General features: G+C 57.8%; 1 protein-coding gene across 5 annotated transcripts in view; it reads right to left on the bottom strand.

Annotated features, from left to right (window-relative positions):
• Positions 1 to 9,912: 9,912 nt before the first annotated feature.
• BRD1 (bromodomain containing 1) overlaps positions 9,913 to 15,099 on the bottom strand; it is a 35,717-nt gene continuing 30,530 nt past the window's right edge. For 4 of the 5 annotated variants that reach the window (XM_055560848.1, XM_055561015.1, XM_055561068.1 and 1 more), the window contains 5 exons: positions 13,579 to 13,714; positions 13,104 to 13,231; positions 12,776 to 12,885; positions 11,792 to 11,946; positions 9,913 to 11,306 (listed from right to left, as the gene is read on the bottom strand). In XM_055560848.1, the coding sequence (XP_055416823.1) occupies positions 11,123 to 11,306; positions 11,792 to 11,946; positions 12,776 to 12,885; positions 13,104 to 13,231; positions 13,579 to 13,714 (713 nt within the window). In that variant the 3' untranslated portion in view covers positions 9,913 to 11,122. Of the gene's footprint in view, positions 11,307 to 11,791; positions 11,947 to 12,775; positions 12,886 to 13,103; positions 13,232 to 13,578; positions 13,715 to 15,099 lie in introns of those variants that run through there. The other variant, XR_008707342.1, reaches the window with a different exon arrangement.

Below are 15,099 nucleotides of genomic sequence, written 5' to 3'. Positions count from 1 at the left end.
GCCCCGGCCCCGCCCGGCCCCGCCCCGGCCCCGCCCCTGTCGGACCCGCCTCCTCGGCGGCTCCACCGCCCCCCTGCATCGAGACGACCTCGCCAGGGTCCCAGGGGCCCCCGGCTCCCTTCCGACCCGCTCGGCCACCCCACCCCCCCCAGAAGCTTCTCCACTTGGTGTCCAGGATGCCTCCCTTCCTGGACCCTCCTTTTGCCCCTCCCCCTCCAGACCACCCTGCTCTGAACACATCCACTCTCTGGAGACCCTCCCTCCTTCTGAAGAATTCCTGCCCCGCCTTCTCCAGCCCCCAGGGCTCCCGGGCCCCCAGCTCAGGGGTCAGCAGGCGTCCCGCGGTGCCCCGCCCGCAGGTCCCACCATCAGCAAAGCTGTCACTGACCTGCAGACCCGCCTGCGCGCGCGGCCCCTCCGCCACCTCCCCGCAGGCGAGCCGCCTCGCGCGGCCCCAGGCCCTGCACTCAGAGCCGCAGCCTCAAGCGCCCCCGTAGCTCGGATGGCGTCACCCACCGGGCGACCCCCAGGCCTTGGAGCACAGCCCCCAGCGTCTCCCCCTCCTCATTTGGCCTGGCCTTGTGGCTCCTGCCCGGGTGCCGGGTCTCTGCCCTTGCCTTGCCCTCCACCCAGGACCCGCCAGGTAACAATAAGCAGAGCGCAAAGGCCCCGGCTCAGAAAGAACTGGGAGCTGAGACACCCGCCCCTCCTGACACCACGCGCTTCTGTGCCATGTCCTCAGAGCCCCTCTGCCCGGAAGCCACCATGGGCGCGACTCCGTCCACAGCCTCAGACCTGCCTCCTCTACAGCTCAGTCCAGCCATGTCACGGCCTCCACTTCACCCTTCAACGTGCACAACTGTCCGGCTAGCGTGGTGGACCCCTAGCTAGCTAACCTGGTACCCTTGTCCAGGTGGTGGCCTTACGCCCCTCCCCAGGCCTCTCAGGGGCTCCTCCATCCCAACACCCCGCGCCCCCCTCCCTTGAACTGATGCCTTCCTGCCGTGCACCCAGGAGCACCCCATCCTGGGCAAAGCTGTGAGACGCCTCCTCCAGGCAGCCTGCCCTGCATACCTGTGACTCCACACTCGTTTTGGGCGCTGCCCAGCTCCTGCCTCGGAGGGGGCACCAGGCCCTCACCCATCTCTTGTTCTGACACAGAATCTGGCACACAGTAGTTCCCAGAAAACAGCTGTGGACCTAAGTAGATACATGCAGAAAAGTGGGGGAGAACAGATGGGCTAGAGGAAGGAGGCTCAGTAACCAGGGGGCTCGAGGAAGACCCAGAGAAGGAGGCTGAAGGGAGAAGCGAGGCCAAGGAGGCCGGGCTGGGGGGCACTGCCCAAGGAGGGCCCTGCCAGGCTTGCAGCCCAGGAGACAAAGGCCTGGGGTCTGGAAAGCAGTGCAGGGGGCTGGCAGGGGTGGATGGGGAGCTGGTGCATGCCCAGCAGGGCTGCCCCAGACCCAGATGTGCCATGAGGGCTGTCTCTGTGCAGAGGACAGAGAACGCCTGGGTCTGGTGGCAGTACTGGGGGAGCCACGGTGGGGCCCCAGCACCCCCAAACCAGAGGCATCTCCCTCCCGGGAGGCCATCGGCTCCCCAGGGCCCCCCTCAGCAGCAGTGGCCGTGGAGTCCAGTCATCGTCCCCTGTGGACCGAGCCTCCTGCCCCTGCTGGCTGGGTGCTCACAGAGGCCTGAGGAGTCCGGTGGGGAGGACTTGCTCGGGGGCCACCGTGCGTGGGTCAGGGGCATGTGGGGCTCCCAGGCTGGGGTGGGCAGCTGAGTGCGGGGAGTCAAGTTCCCGGGTCCACACCAGCCCCCAGCCCTGAGCTGAGCACCTCTGGGCTCCGGATTGCTTAATGTTCACAGAGGCCAGCAAGCAAGGCCACAATCCACTGGGGGCACCAGCAAAGCCGCAGCATCTGCTACGTATAAATTAAAACAAATTCGCCGTCTCGCTGAGGACATGCAGCCGTCACAGGCGTGGCCAGCGCATGCGCATGACACACGTGATTTATGTGCAGAAAGCACAGAATCACCAACACAGCCAGGGAGCCACGGGCCAGGCTGCCCCCCACCTGTAGCCCCGACCCCAGGACCACCAGCTTCACCCCCGGCAGAGCGGAGCAGGATCAGCCTGTCCTCAGACCTTGGCGGTCACCCACTGAGGCCCACCCCCACCGGGACATGTCACGGAAGCCAGGCTCACAGAGGACACGGAGGGGCAGAGGGAAGAGGAACGGAGGGCGCCACTTTCCAACTCAGTTCAACTCAGTTCAGTCTCTCAGCCATGTCCAACTCTCTGCGATCCCAGGGGCTGCAGCACGCCAGGCCTCCCTGTCCATCACCAACTCCTGGAGCTTATTCAAACCCATGTTCATTTAGTCGGTGATGCCATCCAACCATCTCATCCTCTGTCATCCCCTTCTCCTCCCGCCCTCAATCTTTCCCAGCATCAGGGTCTTTTCAAATGAGTCAGCTCTTCGCATCAGGTGGCCAAAGTATTGGAGTTTCAGCTTCAACATCAGTCCTTCCAATGAATATTCAGGACTGATTTCCTTTAGGATGGACTGGCTATATCTCCTTACAGTCCAAGGGACTCTCAAGAGTCTTCTCCAACACCACAGTTCAGAAGCATCAATTCTTTGGCGCTCAGCTTTCTTTAAAATCCAACCCTCACATCCATACCTGACTACTGCAAAAACCATAGATTTGACTAGGCGGACCTTTGTTGGCAGAGTAATGTCTCTGCTTTTTAATATGCTGTCTAGGTTGGTCATAGCTTTCCTTCCAAGGAGGAAGCGTCTTTTAATTTCATGGCTGCAGTCACCATCTGCAGTGATTTTGGAGCCCCCCAAAATAAAGTATCTCACTGTTTCCACTGTTTCCCCATCTATTTGCCATAAAGTGATGGGACGACATGCCATGATCTTAGTTTTCTGAATGTTGAGTTTTAAGCCAATTTTTCACTCTCCTCTTTCACTTTCATCAAGAGGCTCTTTAGTTCCTCTTCACTTTCTGCCATAAGGGTGGTGTCATCTGCATATCTGAGGTGATTGATATTTCTCCCGGCAATCTTGATTCCAGCTTGTGTTTCTTCCAGTCCCGCGTTTCTCATGATGTACTCTGCATCTAAGTTAAATAAGCAGGGTGACAGTATACAGCCTTGACGTACTCCTTTTCCTATTTGGAACCAGTCTGTTGTTCCATGTCCAGTTCTAACTGTTGCTTCCTGACCTGCATACACGTTTCTCAGGAGGCAGGTCAGGTGGTCTGGTATTCCCATCTCTTGAAGAATTTTCCACTAATTATTGTGATCCACACAAAGGCTTTGGCAAAGTCAACAAAGCAGAAATAGATGTTTTTTAACTCTCTTGCTTTTTCGATGATCCAACAGATGTTGGCAATTTGATCTCTGGTTCCTCTGCCTTTTCTAAAAGCAGCTTGAACATCAGGAAGTTCACGGTTCATGTATTGCTGAAGCCTGGCTTGGAGAATTTTGAGCATTACTTTACTAGCGTGTGAGATGAGTGCAATTGTGCAGTAGTTTGAGCATTCTTTGGCATTGCCTTTCTTTGGGATTGGAATGAAAACGGACCTTTTCCAGTCCTGTGGCCACTGCTGAGTTTTCCAAATTTGCTGGCATATCGAGTGCAGCACTTTCGCGGCATCATCTTTTAGGATTTGAAAGAGCTCAACTGGAATTCCATCACCTCCACTACTTTGTTCATAGTGATGCTTCCTAAAGCCCCCTTGACTTCACATTCCAGGATGTCTGGCTCTAGGTGAGTGATCACACCATCGTGATAATCTGGGTCGTGAAGATCTTTTTTGTATAGTTCTTCTGTGTATTCCTGCCACCTCTTCTTAATATCTTCTGCTGGCTCCATGGCACTGGAGCAGCCATGAAGAGATACCCCACATCCAAGGTAAGAGAAACCTAAGTAAGATGGTAGGCACTGAGAAAGGGCATCAGAGGGCAGACAGACTGAAACCACAATCACAGACAACTAGCCAATCTGATCACACGGACCACAGCCTTATCTAACTCAATGAAACTAAGCTATGCCATGTGGGGCCACCCAAGACGGACGGGTCATGGTGGAGAGTTCTGACAGAATGTGGTCCACTGGGGAAGGGAATGGCAAACCACTTCAGTATTCTTGCCTTGAGAACCCCATGAACAGTATGAAAAGGCAAAATGATAGGATACTGAAAGAGGAACTCCCCAGGTCAGTAGGTGCCCAATATGCTACGGGAGATCAGTGGAGAAATAATTCCAGAAAGAATGAAGGGATGGAGCCAAAGCAAAAACAACACCCAACGTGGATGTGACTGGTGATAGAAGCAAGGTCCGATGCTGTAAAGAGCAACATTGCATAGGAACCTGGAATGTTAGGTCCATGAATCAAGGCAAACTGGAAGTGTTAAACAGGAGATGGCAAGAGTGAACGTCGACATTCTAGGAATCAGCAAACTAAAAGGGACTGGAATGTGTGAATTTAACTCAGATGACCATTATATCTACTACTGTGGGCAGGAATCCCTCAGAAGAAATGGACTAGCCATCATAGTCAACAAAAGAGTTCGAATTGCAGTACTTGGATGCAATCTCAAAAACAACAGAATGATCTCTGTTCGTTTCCAAGGCAAACCATTCAATATCACGGTAATCCAAGTCTATGCCCCAACCAGTAACGCTGAAGAAGCTGAAGTTGAATGGTTCTATGAAGACCTACAAGACCTTTTAGAACTAACACCCAAAAAAGATGTCCTTTTCATTATAGGGGACTGGAATGCCAAAGTAGGAAGTCAAGAAACACCTGGAGTAACAGGCAAATTTGGCCTTGGAGTACAGAATGAAGCAGGGCAAAGGCTAATAGGGTTTTGCCAAGAGAACACACTGGTCATAGCAAACACCCTCTTCCAACAACACAAGAGAAGACTCTACACAGGGACATCACCAGATGGTCAACACCAAAATCAGATTGATTATATTCTTTGCAGTCAAAGATGGAGAAGCTCTATACAGTCAGCAAAAACAAGACCAGAAGCTGACCGTGGCTCAGATCATGAACTCCTTATTGCCAAATTCAGACTGAAATTGAAGAAAGTGGAGAAAACCACTGGACCATTCAGGTATGACCTAAACCAAATCCCTTATGATTATACAGTGGAAGTGAGAAATAGATTTAAGGGACTAGACCTGATACACAGAGTGCCTGATGAACTCTGGACGGAGGTTCGTGACATTGTACAGGAGACAGGGATCAAGACCATCCCCAAGAAAAAGGAATGCAAAAAGCAAAATGGCTGTCTGAGGAGGCCTTACAAACAGCTGTGAAATGAAGAAAAGCGAAAAGCAAAGGAGAAAAGGAAAGATATAAGCATCTGAATGCAGAGTTACAAAGAATAGCAAGGAGAGATAGGAAAGCCTTCCTCAGTAATCAATGCAAAGAAATAGAGGAAAACAAGAGAATGGGAAAGACTAGAGATCTCTTCAAGAAAACTAGAGATATCAAGGGAACACTTTCCAACTATGGCTGTTTTATCTGACTCAATGGACATGAGTTTGAATAAACTCCGGGAGTTGGTGAAGGACAGGAAGGCCTGGTGGGCTGCAGTCCATGGGGTCGCAAAGAGTCGGACAGACTGAGCTGAACTGGTTAATAACAGCAGGAGGGCCTGGGGCTCCTGCCCACCCCCTACCCCGACCCAGCCCAGGTCCAGTGCACAGGGCCGCCCACCACCCCGGAAACGACCACGGCCCTCAGACCTCTCTGTACCTCTACCCTGGGGGCCTCCTCTGGTCGGGCAGGTGGAGGGAGGCGTGAGGGCCTGGAGGGTCTAGGCTCCAGGGTGGGAGTTAGTACTACGAGAGATGCTTTTCATTTGCAACAGAAGAAGCACGTTAATGAGATAAGGCAACAGAACGCCATCAGACAGATTTCCCAAGGAGTCTCTGCCCTCCGCAGTGTCTCCCCAAATCTGCAGCTAAGAGCCCAGGCCCCCCACTCCCAGCCACCTTGACAAATCACCCCCTTGTGTCTCAGCGAGCCCGATGGAGTCTTGGAGCACTGATGAATTTTTAATTTTCAATATCTTTGTGTATATTGCTTTTTAAGACCAAATAAAATAAGTCCTCCATGACAGGTAAGCATTTCTTTTTAAACACAAGTCTCATGTGTCAAGTGGGGTGATAACCATGGGACTGGGAGTGGAAGCTGCCGGAGGGGCGCTCTGGACAAACTAAAGGGTCGGACATGGGGTGGGTAGGTTCGGGAGGGAGGGCACGTGTGTTCTTGTCGCTCATTCACGTCATTTATGGCAGAAGCCAACGCAACAGTGACATGAGGTATTTTAAAGTGCGAGTCTGGGTTATAGACGGCGGGGCCCCCATCGGGGAGGAAGCACACGAGCCCCGAGGAGCCCCCCAGCCAGTGTCCCCCGACCCAAGGCCGGTTCCCGCAGCCCCGGCTGCCTGGCTGTGGAGCAGAGACGGACGGTCGGCTCCGCGTCCCCGACCTTTTATATGGGAACCAGGAGCAGCTGGACACCAGTTGGTCCTTGTCGGACCCCAGGCTGGACCCCCACCCACCCAGCCTCACCTGGAGGGAGCCCCTGGGCTGCCTGGCTCCGGGCCCGCTCTGGGGATTGGGGATCGGGTCTCTGCATGTAGTCCCCGCAGATGCAAGCGGGCGCCCCCTCTGACCCAGCAGGGCACACAGTGTCCACCCTCCCCCGTCAGGGGGCGAGGCCGTGAGGACCCCTGTGCACTGTGTCTCTGACGGGCCCCCCCACTCCCTGCCTGTGGACGTCAAGGGCGCCGCCAACCGTGGCTCTTCCCAGATTCTGCCGCCTGGGAGATCGCTTGTCGCGGTGGACACAGCTCACGGCTCGTCACTCAGGCAGCTTCGGGCCGGAAGGGCTCCAGCCGGATGACCAGCGTGGGGCCCGACCGGCTCGGCATGGCGTCTTCCAGCCGCCAGGGGCGCTCGTGCCGCGCCCCGTCTAGCTTCTCTGCCCTCCTGAAGGTTTAAAACGGCCTTTATGGCGCCTCTGTAATTTGCGTTTCTATTACTATGCGTGAAATTCAGCATTTTTTTCAACATGTGTAGAGCCAATTGTACTTACTTTTCTGTGAAACGAGTCCACTGTTTGCCCGTTTTTTTCTGTCCTATTGGTGAACTATCGGGCTTGCAGGAGGAGAATACAGGAAACTCAGGTTCGATTCCTGGGTTGGGAAGATCCCCTGGAGGAGGAAATGTCAACCCATTCCAGTATTCTTGCCTGGAGAATCCCATGGACAGAGGAGCCTGGCGGGCTACAGTTGATGGGGTCTCAAAGAATCAGACAGGACTGAAGTGACTTGCCACAAACACACATCACATAAAGTCTTCAGGATTCATGGTATTGACGAAAAATTAATCAGTCAAGCTACATAAGAAATGGAACATTTCATTTGAGCCAAATTTGAGGGTTATCACCCGGGAAGGACGTGTCGGTAAGCTCCGAGAACTGTCCTGCCCATTACACGTCGAGGCACGGTGAGACAAGGCTTTTGAGACCTTATACCTCAACCTTGAGGGCTGGACATCAAATGACGTATTATTGACAGTTTACACAACCCAGATCTAAGTGTCATCATGGCCCCTCAGGAGATTAAGAAGGAATTTATCTCTAAGGAGTTGTCTTGCTGACGCTGGGAGAATATTGGTTTTCATGGCTGAGCAGGTTATTTCTGCCAATGGGGAAAGCTTGGTTGCTGCATATTGCAGATACACCATGCACAGGCACAGCAGGAGAAGAGAGTGGGCCAAAGGGTAGAGAACATTTTTTGTACAAACTTTTGTCTTGCCATAAAATATGAGCTGCATTTCACAACAGGCAAACTCTGTGCTTGCACCAGAGACCCAGGCTCCATCAATCTTGTGGTTCTGCCCCTCCCCACAGGACCCAGAATGGCCGCCCTGGCACCAACCGCCCCACCCGCACCCCAGCCAGCAAGAGGAGAACTCCTCCCACCTGAAGGACGCTGCCTGGCAGTGGTGCTTCCAGTTACTTGGCATCTCTCTGGTCCCCAGGCCTCACCGAGCTGCCAAGGAGCCTGGAGGTGTGGCCTTTACTTCAAGAGGCTTCATTACAACACACAAGCAGAACGCGGTGGGGGGGCCGGCTGATACCTCAGCAGCAGGAACTATAGCAGAGGCCGCTCCCCACCCCACAGAACTCGGTTCTGGAAGCCTGGGGCTCCAGGATGAAGCTAGGGGCCTCAACTGCCCATGGATGGCGTTCCCTGGGGGGGTCCCAGGAGGGCCTGGGGTCTGAGGGTGGCAAGACCTGACCTCACAAGTTCTTGGGGTGAGGGGGGTGTGAACAGTCTCCCCAGCCTGGAGTCAGCCCCTGGTTTGTGGGGAAGGATTTGGGGGATCGCGGATCCCTCCTCCCCCATGAAGCCAGATGTACCTGGTCCAGGAGTGGGGAGTCCACCATACCCACAGAGCAGGCCTGGAGGGGAGCCAGGAAGACACATCTGGAACGGAGGGCCCCACAGAGGGCATGCAGGGAGACCCAAGGATCCCTGCCCTGCTCAGAGCTGCCCACAGGACTGGGGGAAGCCGCACCACTGGGGGACTCTGTGTGAGGGGACAGGTCGGGAGCCCCAACCCCATAACAAGCACCGTCTACACTGCCTTGAACACAGAATGCCCCAGGACAGGCTGGGAGCTGGACACCAGGGCCACACTTGGCGGGGGCGCAGGCTCCTCTGCCTGGACCAGGAGACCCGTGTCCAGTCTCTGCCCCTGTGGCCTCAAGTCAGTAGGGCCAGGGCCCTGAGCAGAGAGCACACAGGGTTAGCTGCAGAAGCTGAGAGACCAGCCCAAGGGCCCCCAGCTATCCGTGCAGACCCCCACACACAGAAACTGCCCCCTGCCCACCGGTCCCCCAGGACCCATCCTCTCCCCACACAGCCCCTGGGAAAACCTACTTCCCTCCACCAGCCCCGACACTGCCCACCCGAGGCCTTGTCTCCACCGGGCCCAGGACACCTCTGCATGACCCAGGGCCAAGAGACCCCAAACACAGGTGCCCCCACTTTAAACCGCCCTGCGAGGGACAGAATTCAGACTATCGACGAGATGCTACACCCTGGCCAGAGACCAAAGCGCAGGACCCAGGGAGCAGCGCGCCCAGGCTGGCCAACACCCCCAGCGGGCACACACCACCCCACACCCACTCCAAGCTCTCAGCAGCCCGCTCTGTACTCCTGTCTGAAACAGAGATGGGGAAGACAGATGAGCTGGAAGCAAGAGCGGGACAGGCTGGAGTTGGGCCCCAGGAGACTGGACTTTGGACAAATCCTCTCAACTGTGAAACATCTGCATCCTGGAGCCCCAGGGCCCTTGGGGCGTGACCCAAGCTAAGGACACAGGGTGCCCTCAGCCCGGGCAGGGGTCCGCCAGCAGCCCCACCCACCACGGCCCTGCCCAGGGTCGGGGGCCAGGCCGTCAGCCCTGGGCCGAGGGAGCTTCCGAGATGGGGGCTCCCTGGGGCTGCCCTCCATCAGAGGAGCCGGTGCGAGGCTGGGTGCGCCTAGTGGAACCTCACGGCGGAGCGAGGAGCGGCGATGCCAACGTCCGTGCCTACACCACAGAACCTGGGCAGACTGGCAGGCTGCACATGGGCAGGGCCGAGCGGGCGGCCCTGAGAGGCGGGGCAGCCCCAGAGCGGAGGTGCAGGAGCCCCCACCCCCCCACGAGCACAGGCCCTGGGCGGGAGGGCTCTGTCCCTCTCGTCCCCCTTGGACCATGGCCAAGGCCGCACCACGGAAAGACAGCCCCAGCAGGCCGTCCACGAGGACCCGGGATGCGGGCAGAGAGAAGGCGGCCGTCAGACACGGGACAGAGCTATCCAAGGAAGATGTTTATTTTCAAGTTTCTATGGAAATGTTACAAACAATGGAAACTGAAAAGAAAAAAACATTTAAAGTTTCAAGCTACCATTTTAAAATAAAAATATGATTAGGTGAAATAATAAATAACGACACCCCAGAACACGAGCGATGAAGGCGGGGCCCGGGCCAGGGGTAGGCCCAGGCCGGGCACCCTCCCCAGCCCGCAGCCGGCCGCTCGGCGTGCTAGGGAGGCAGGAATGAAAGGGCCACACCGTCCAAATCTTGACTTTATTTTTTTTTTATATAAAAAATGCAATTTTGGAAACCCACCCTACCTTTTCCCCTAACATAATGCTTTTACCTCTTAAAAATAAAAATAAAGTACTAATTCTATATACATCACATGTACCATACAAAAATGTATCCAAAGTTTCTATTGCTACCAAAGTGTTCTAAATTAAAACGAGTTACAGAAAGCCCCTCATTGTAAACAAAAGATTACAAGTTACAAAATCAAAGCACACACAGCCAGAGTCATTTATACACCAACCAACATCCTGCTCCCAAAGCAAGTTGAATTTTTATGTGCCTGTATAAAAATGCATATCAATATACTTCTGCAAATTTATTTTTCATTATAAAGCAAATGAATACACTTTCTACAATAAATAATCCGCTGGGAGGCACACCGTGGGAGGCTGGCAGGTGGGCAAGGCGGCAGGGGAGGCCCGGGAGGCCCGCCCCGGCCCTCACGGAGGCGGCGGAGTGTTTTTGGTGATTTGCGAGTAATGCACGCGGCATAAATTTATTCTCCACCTCTTTCCACAAAGTACCATTCAAAATAATGTCATTTTCTTTCTTAAAATACACATTTGTCATTGTAAATGTACATCCCGTCTATTAAATAGTGGTACTCTGTGTAAAGAGTATGATTTACAAAATTATTAAACATTCAAAAGTCTTTAAAAAAAAAGAGAGAGAGAGAGCGCTACAGATGGAAGAAATGACGCCAGCAGCAGCCGGCCGGTGCCTGTGAGGGGCACGGAGCGGCGCCCGGGATGCGCCCACGCCGTCACGGCGCCAGATGGACATGGGTCCTAGAAAACCAGGAAAGAAAACCTCCCCCTCCCTGGGAGAAAGAACTCAACTATACCTAAAACTCAGAATAAGTTAAGTGGTGAACAATGTACAGCATGTACAGCTATGCACACTGGACGGGCCGCCGCTCAGTCTATGTCGCTGAGGTCGCTGGCCGGCTCCCCATGCACGCGGCTCAGGTGGCTCATGGCGCGGTCGAAGGCGACCCTCACGGCCTTGCGGATGCTCGAGTTCCTGCCCTCCATCATCTTCAGCTTGTCTATCGTCTCGTCGATGCCCAGAGGGACCATCTTGGACTTTGGAAGCCACTGCCTTTGAGGAAGAAAACAGAATGTGAGGCCCGAGCGCACCACCTGCCCATGGCGACCCCGCACACGCCCGGCCTCCACACCCCAGGCAGCGCCTCGGAACCCCAGAGCGCCGGCCCTGCGGGCACTCCCACCGCCCCTGCCTGACCGCCAGGCACACCGCTCCCCAGCCGGCGGAGGGCAGGGTTGCCCAGCGGAACTCAGCAGGGCGGCCAGCTGGGGGAGGCAGGGTCAGCAAGACACGCCCCCACTGACCTGGGGCACGGCAGGCCCCGCACAGGGCGGTCTGGCCTCACACAGGCCTCGGGACGGGGGCTGCGGAGGAGAAGGCCGTGCAGCCACGGCGGGAGCAGCCCTTGCAGAGACAGGGGTCCGGGAGCCCGAGTGGGGCCCGCAGGGTGCACGTGGACCCGGGGGCCCAGCGCCCGCACCCCCGCCTGCCCCGGGGGAGGCTGAGCACCCACTTGCGCTCAGCGGGACCGTGCTCACCAGCTCCTCTTGTTGTCAAAGAAGAGCACGAGGAAGAGCTTCTCGTCGGCCTTGGTCTGCATGTGCTCGCCGACCTTCAGCACGTCCAGCGGCGGGGCCGGGATGGTCACCCCGTTGTGGTGGCCAGGCACGCGCGGCATCTTAGGGTCAATAATCTGCACAGGGAGGGCATGAAGTCACGGCACAGGCCGCGCGACCAGAGAGCGGTGGGCAGGTAGGGACGCCAGCCACACCCGACACCGTGAGACCCCGACCCCGAGACCCCCACACCCCGACCCCGACACCCCAACTCCCCAACACCCTGAGACCCCGACCCCGACACCCCAACTCCCCAACACCCTGAGACCCCGACCCCGACACCCTGACTCCCCAACACCGTGAGACCCTGACCCTGAGACCCCCACATCCCAACCCCAAGACCCTGACACCCTGAGACCCCGACCCCGAGACCCCCACACCCCGACCCTGACACCCTGACTCCCCAACACCCTGAGACCCCAACTCTGAGACACCCACACCCCGACACCCCCACTCCCTGAGACCCCGACTCCAAGACTCCAACTCTGAGAACCCCACACCCCGACTCCCCGACACCCTGAGGCCCCGACTCCGATTCCCCAACTCTGAGAACCCCACACCCCGGCTCCCTGACACCCTGAGGCCCCGACTCCGATTCCCCAACTCTGAGAACCCCACACCCCGACTCCCCGACACCCTGAGGCCCCGACTCCGATTCCCCAACTCTGAGAACCCCACACCCCGGCTCCCCGACACCCTGAGGCCCTGACTCTGAGTCCCCAACTGAGACCCCCACACCCCGACTCCCTGATACCCTGACTGCCCAACACCCTGAGGCCCCGACTCCGCATGGGGTCTCCCGGGACACCTGTCCAAGCGGTGCTGGGGTGGCCCCAGGCCCAGGAGCGGGGGACACGGCCCCGAGGCTCGGTGCCTGTACACCCTGACCCGCCCACCTGCACTCACCAGGGCCGGGTACGAGGGGTAGCCACTGCACTTGGCCCACACAACCTTCAGGGGCTCGAGAACGGAGGCGGCCGCGTCAGTGGATATCCACATGCTGTTCTGACCGACCTCTGGGGAGAAGAGTTGGGGAGAGGGGAGTCACGGCAGGGCCCTCAGGACCCGCTGGGCCACGCGCCTAAGATCACCTGGACACCAGGACCGGGGGACACGGGTGGCCCGGCGTGGTGTCAGGAGTCCTCTGCAACTGCGCCCCGCCCCGCTCCGCAGCCCTGGGCTTCGGGGTTCCGGCACCTCCCGCGCCGCGCAGGGCTGGTGGACGTGCACTCACCAGCAGCAATACGCGCTGCCTTTGCGTAGTTCCCGTTCTCGATGCAAGATATCAGCTCGCTGCGGCCCTCCAGCGTGTGCCTGCGGACCAGGGCCGGCTTGCCGCGGCCGCACTTCGGTGCGCTGAAGCTTCAGGAGGAAGCGGACAGACCGTCAGCACCCAGAGCACACCGGTGCCAGGCGTGGGGGGTGTTCAGGGGAGGCAGTGTGGGCTACAGCCACTGTTTTTTGGCTCCACCACGTGGGATCTCAGTTTCCCAACCAAGGACCAGCCTGGGCCAGGCAATGAGAGTGCCAGGTCCTAACCACGGGATGCCCAGGGGCTCCCAGCCATCACCGCGATAAACCAGGGCTGGGAAGGCCCGTATGGACGTGGCCTATTCGTTCGCAAGCTGCGCTCAACTCTCACATGGTGTCTTCCCCACTTGTGAGCTCCACAGAGCGGGCAGCGGGGAGCAGGCACACCCGGGGCCCACCTGGCGTCGCAGAGCGGGCTGCTGCTGGAGGAGATGCTGGACTCGGAGGCGCAGCGGCGGCGCGGCGCAGCGGTCCTCCCCGGGGCGCCGCCCAGCTCCTGCTCGCCCCGCGCAGCCCCAAAGCCATTGGTGAGACCTGAAAAACAAGTGTGCGTGCAGCCCTGAGCTCGCCAGCTCTCTAAATCGGGACAACACAGACAAACGCACCCTGCAACCCACACCCACGCACCCGGTACATGGAGACGCACGGAAGCGGGGAACTGAGTGGAAACACAGATCCCACGAAGGCAAAGAGACACCGGCTATTCCTTCCTGGACACTCCCATCCCACCAACCGAGGCCCTGAGCCTCCGGGGGGCGGGGGAGGCTTCCAGGGGATCCGCACGTCCCCAGCAAAGGAAAACCTTCTTCCAAGACAAAGCACGAGCAGGGTCCCCAGCCCTCCAGAGCCTGGGACCCAACACAAGCGTCTGGTCCACGTGGGACCCTTGTGTCTGGAAGCCACTCACACCGACCCTGCCACAGCACACAGGAGGCCAGGAGGCCCGAAGAGCAAGCGGCCCACAGGCCCAAGGCATCAGGCCGCAGGTCGAGGAGGACCTCAGAGCCAACCTCAGGTCCTGCCCCAGAAGTCCACGCCAGGAGGAGGCAGGGAGGGGATCAAGCGCCCCACCCGCTGGGTCACGAGGTGCCGGGAGCCCGAGGCGTGTCCAGCGCCGCCCGGCCCGGCCCGGACCCTCTGGGCGACGGCTGCAGGGGGGACGTGCCTTTTCCCCCAAAAGAATCCCATTCCTCATGCTTCAAAAATCTAAAAATCTATGTCTTTAAAAATGTTTTGAAGGAACTAGCTGATTACAGGTTTTCTCATCTGCTGCACATACTTCTCTGTAAATAAAAGGAGACAGGGAGACCCTTTACCAGACCGCCTCAAAGATGCAGGAAGACAGCGCGCTTCCTGCTGCCCCGCCCACAGCGAGCAGGTCAGGCGGCTGCGGCTCTGCCGGACGCACCCCGAGCCTGGCACTCTCTCTCTCCTACCAAGTCTTATTTACTTATAAGCAGCAGCCACAGGTAGTCAGGGGTGTTACACTCATTTTTGGAACCTGGACCAAACCACCCAGAGAAAGCACGCATCTTGTCTCAGCCCAGGGGCCAGGTCCCCGGGCGCAAGCCCTGCACCTGGGCTCTGAGACCCCACCCACACCCCAGGAGACCCCCAGACAGCCCGACGCGGGGCCAGGCCCAGACAGGCCCTCAGGGACAGCAGGGCCGCGGAACCAGAGCCGGGGCCGCCTCCCCCGCCCCCCAAGCCGCTCAGCGGCCTTTCCTGGAGGAGAGGAGGACCCCGAGAGGGCGACAGGCAGCCTCACCCCGACAGGCACCCGGCGCCTGGGGAGGGCTCGGCAAGGGGTCAACGGGGCCTGCCGTCCGTGGCCCCAGCACATGGCGGGAGCCGCACACCCAAGGCTGACAGAGGGCGGGAAAAGGGGGAGACAGGCCAGCCCCAGGAGCCCAAGCGCA

This window comes from Bubalus kerabau, chromosome 1 (genome assembly GCF_029407905.1).
Source record: "Bubalus kerabau isolate K-KA32 ecotype Philippines breed swamp buffalo chromosome 1, PCC_UOA_SB_1v2, whole genome shotgun sequence".
In the NCBI taxonomy this organism is placed as follows: domain Eukaryota; kingdom Metazoa; phylum Chordata; class Mammalia; order Artiodactyla; family Bovidae; genus Bubalus; species Bubalus kerabau.
This window is presented reverse-complemented; position numbering and strand designations above follow the sequence as displayed.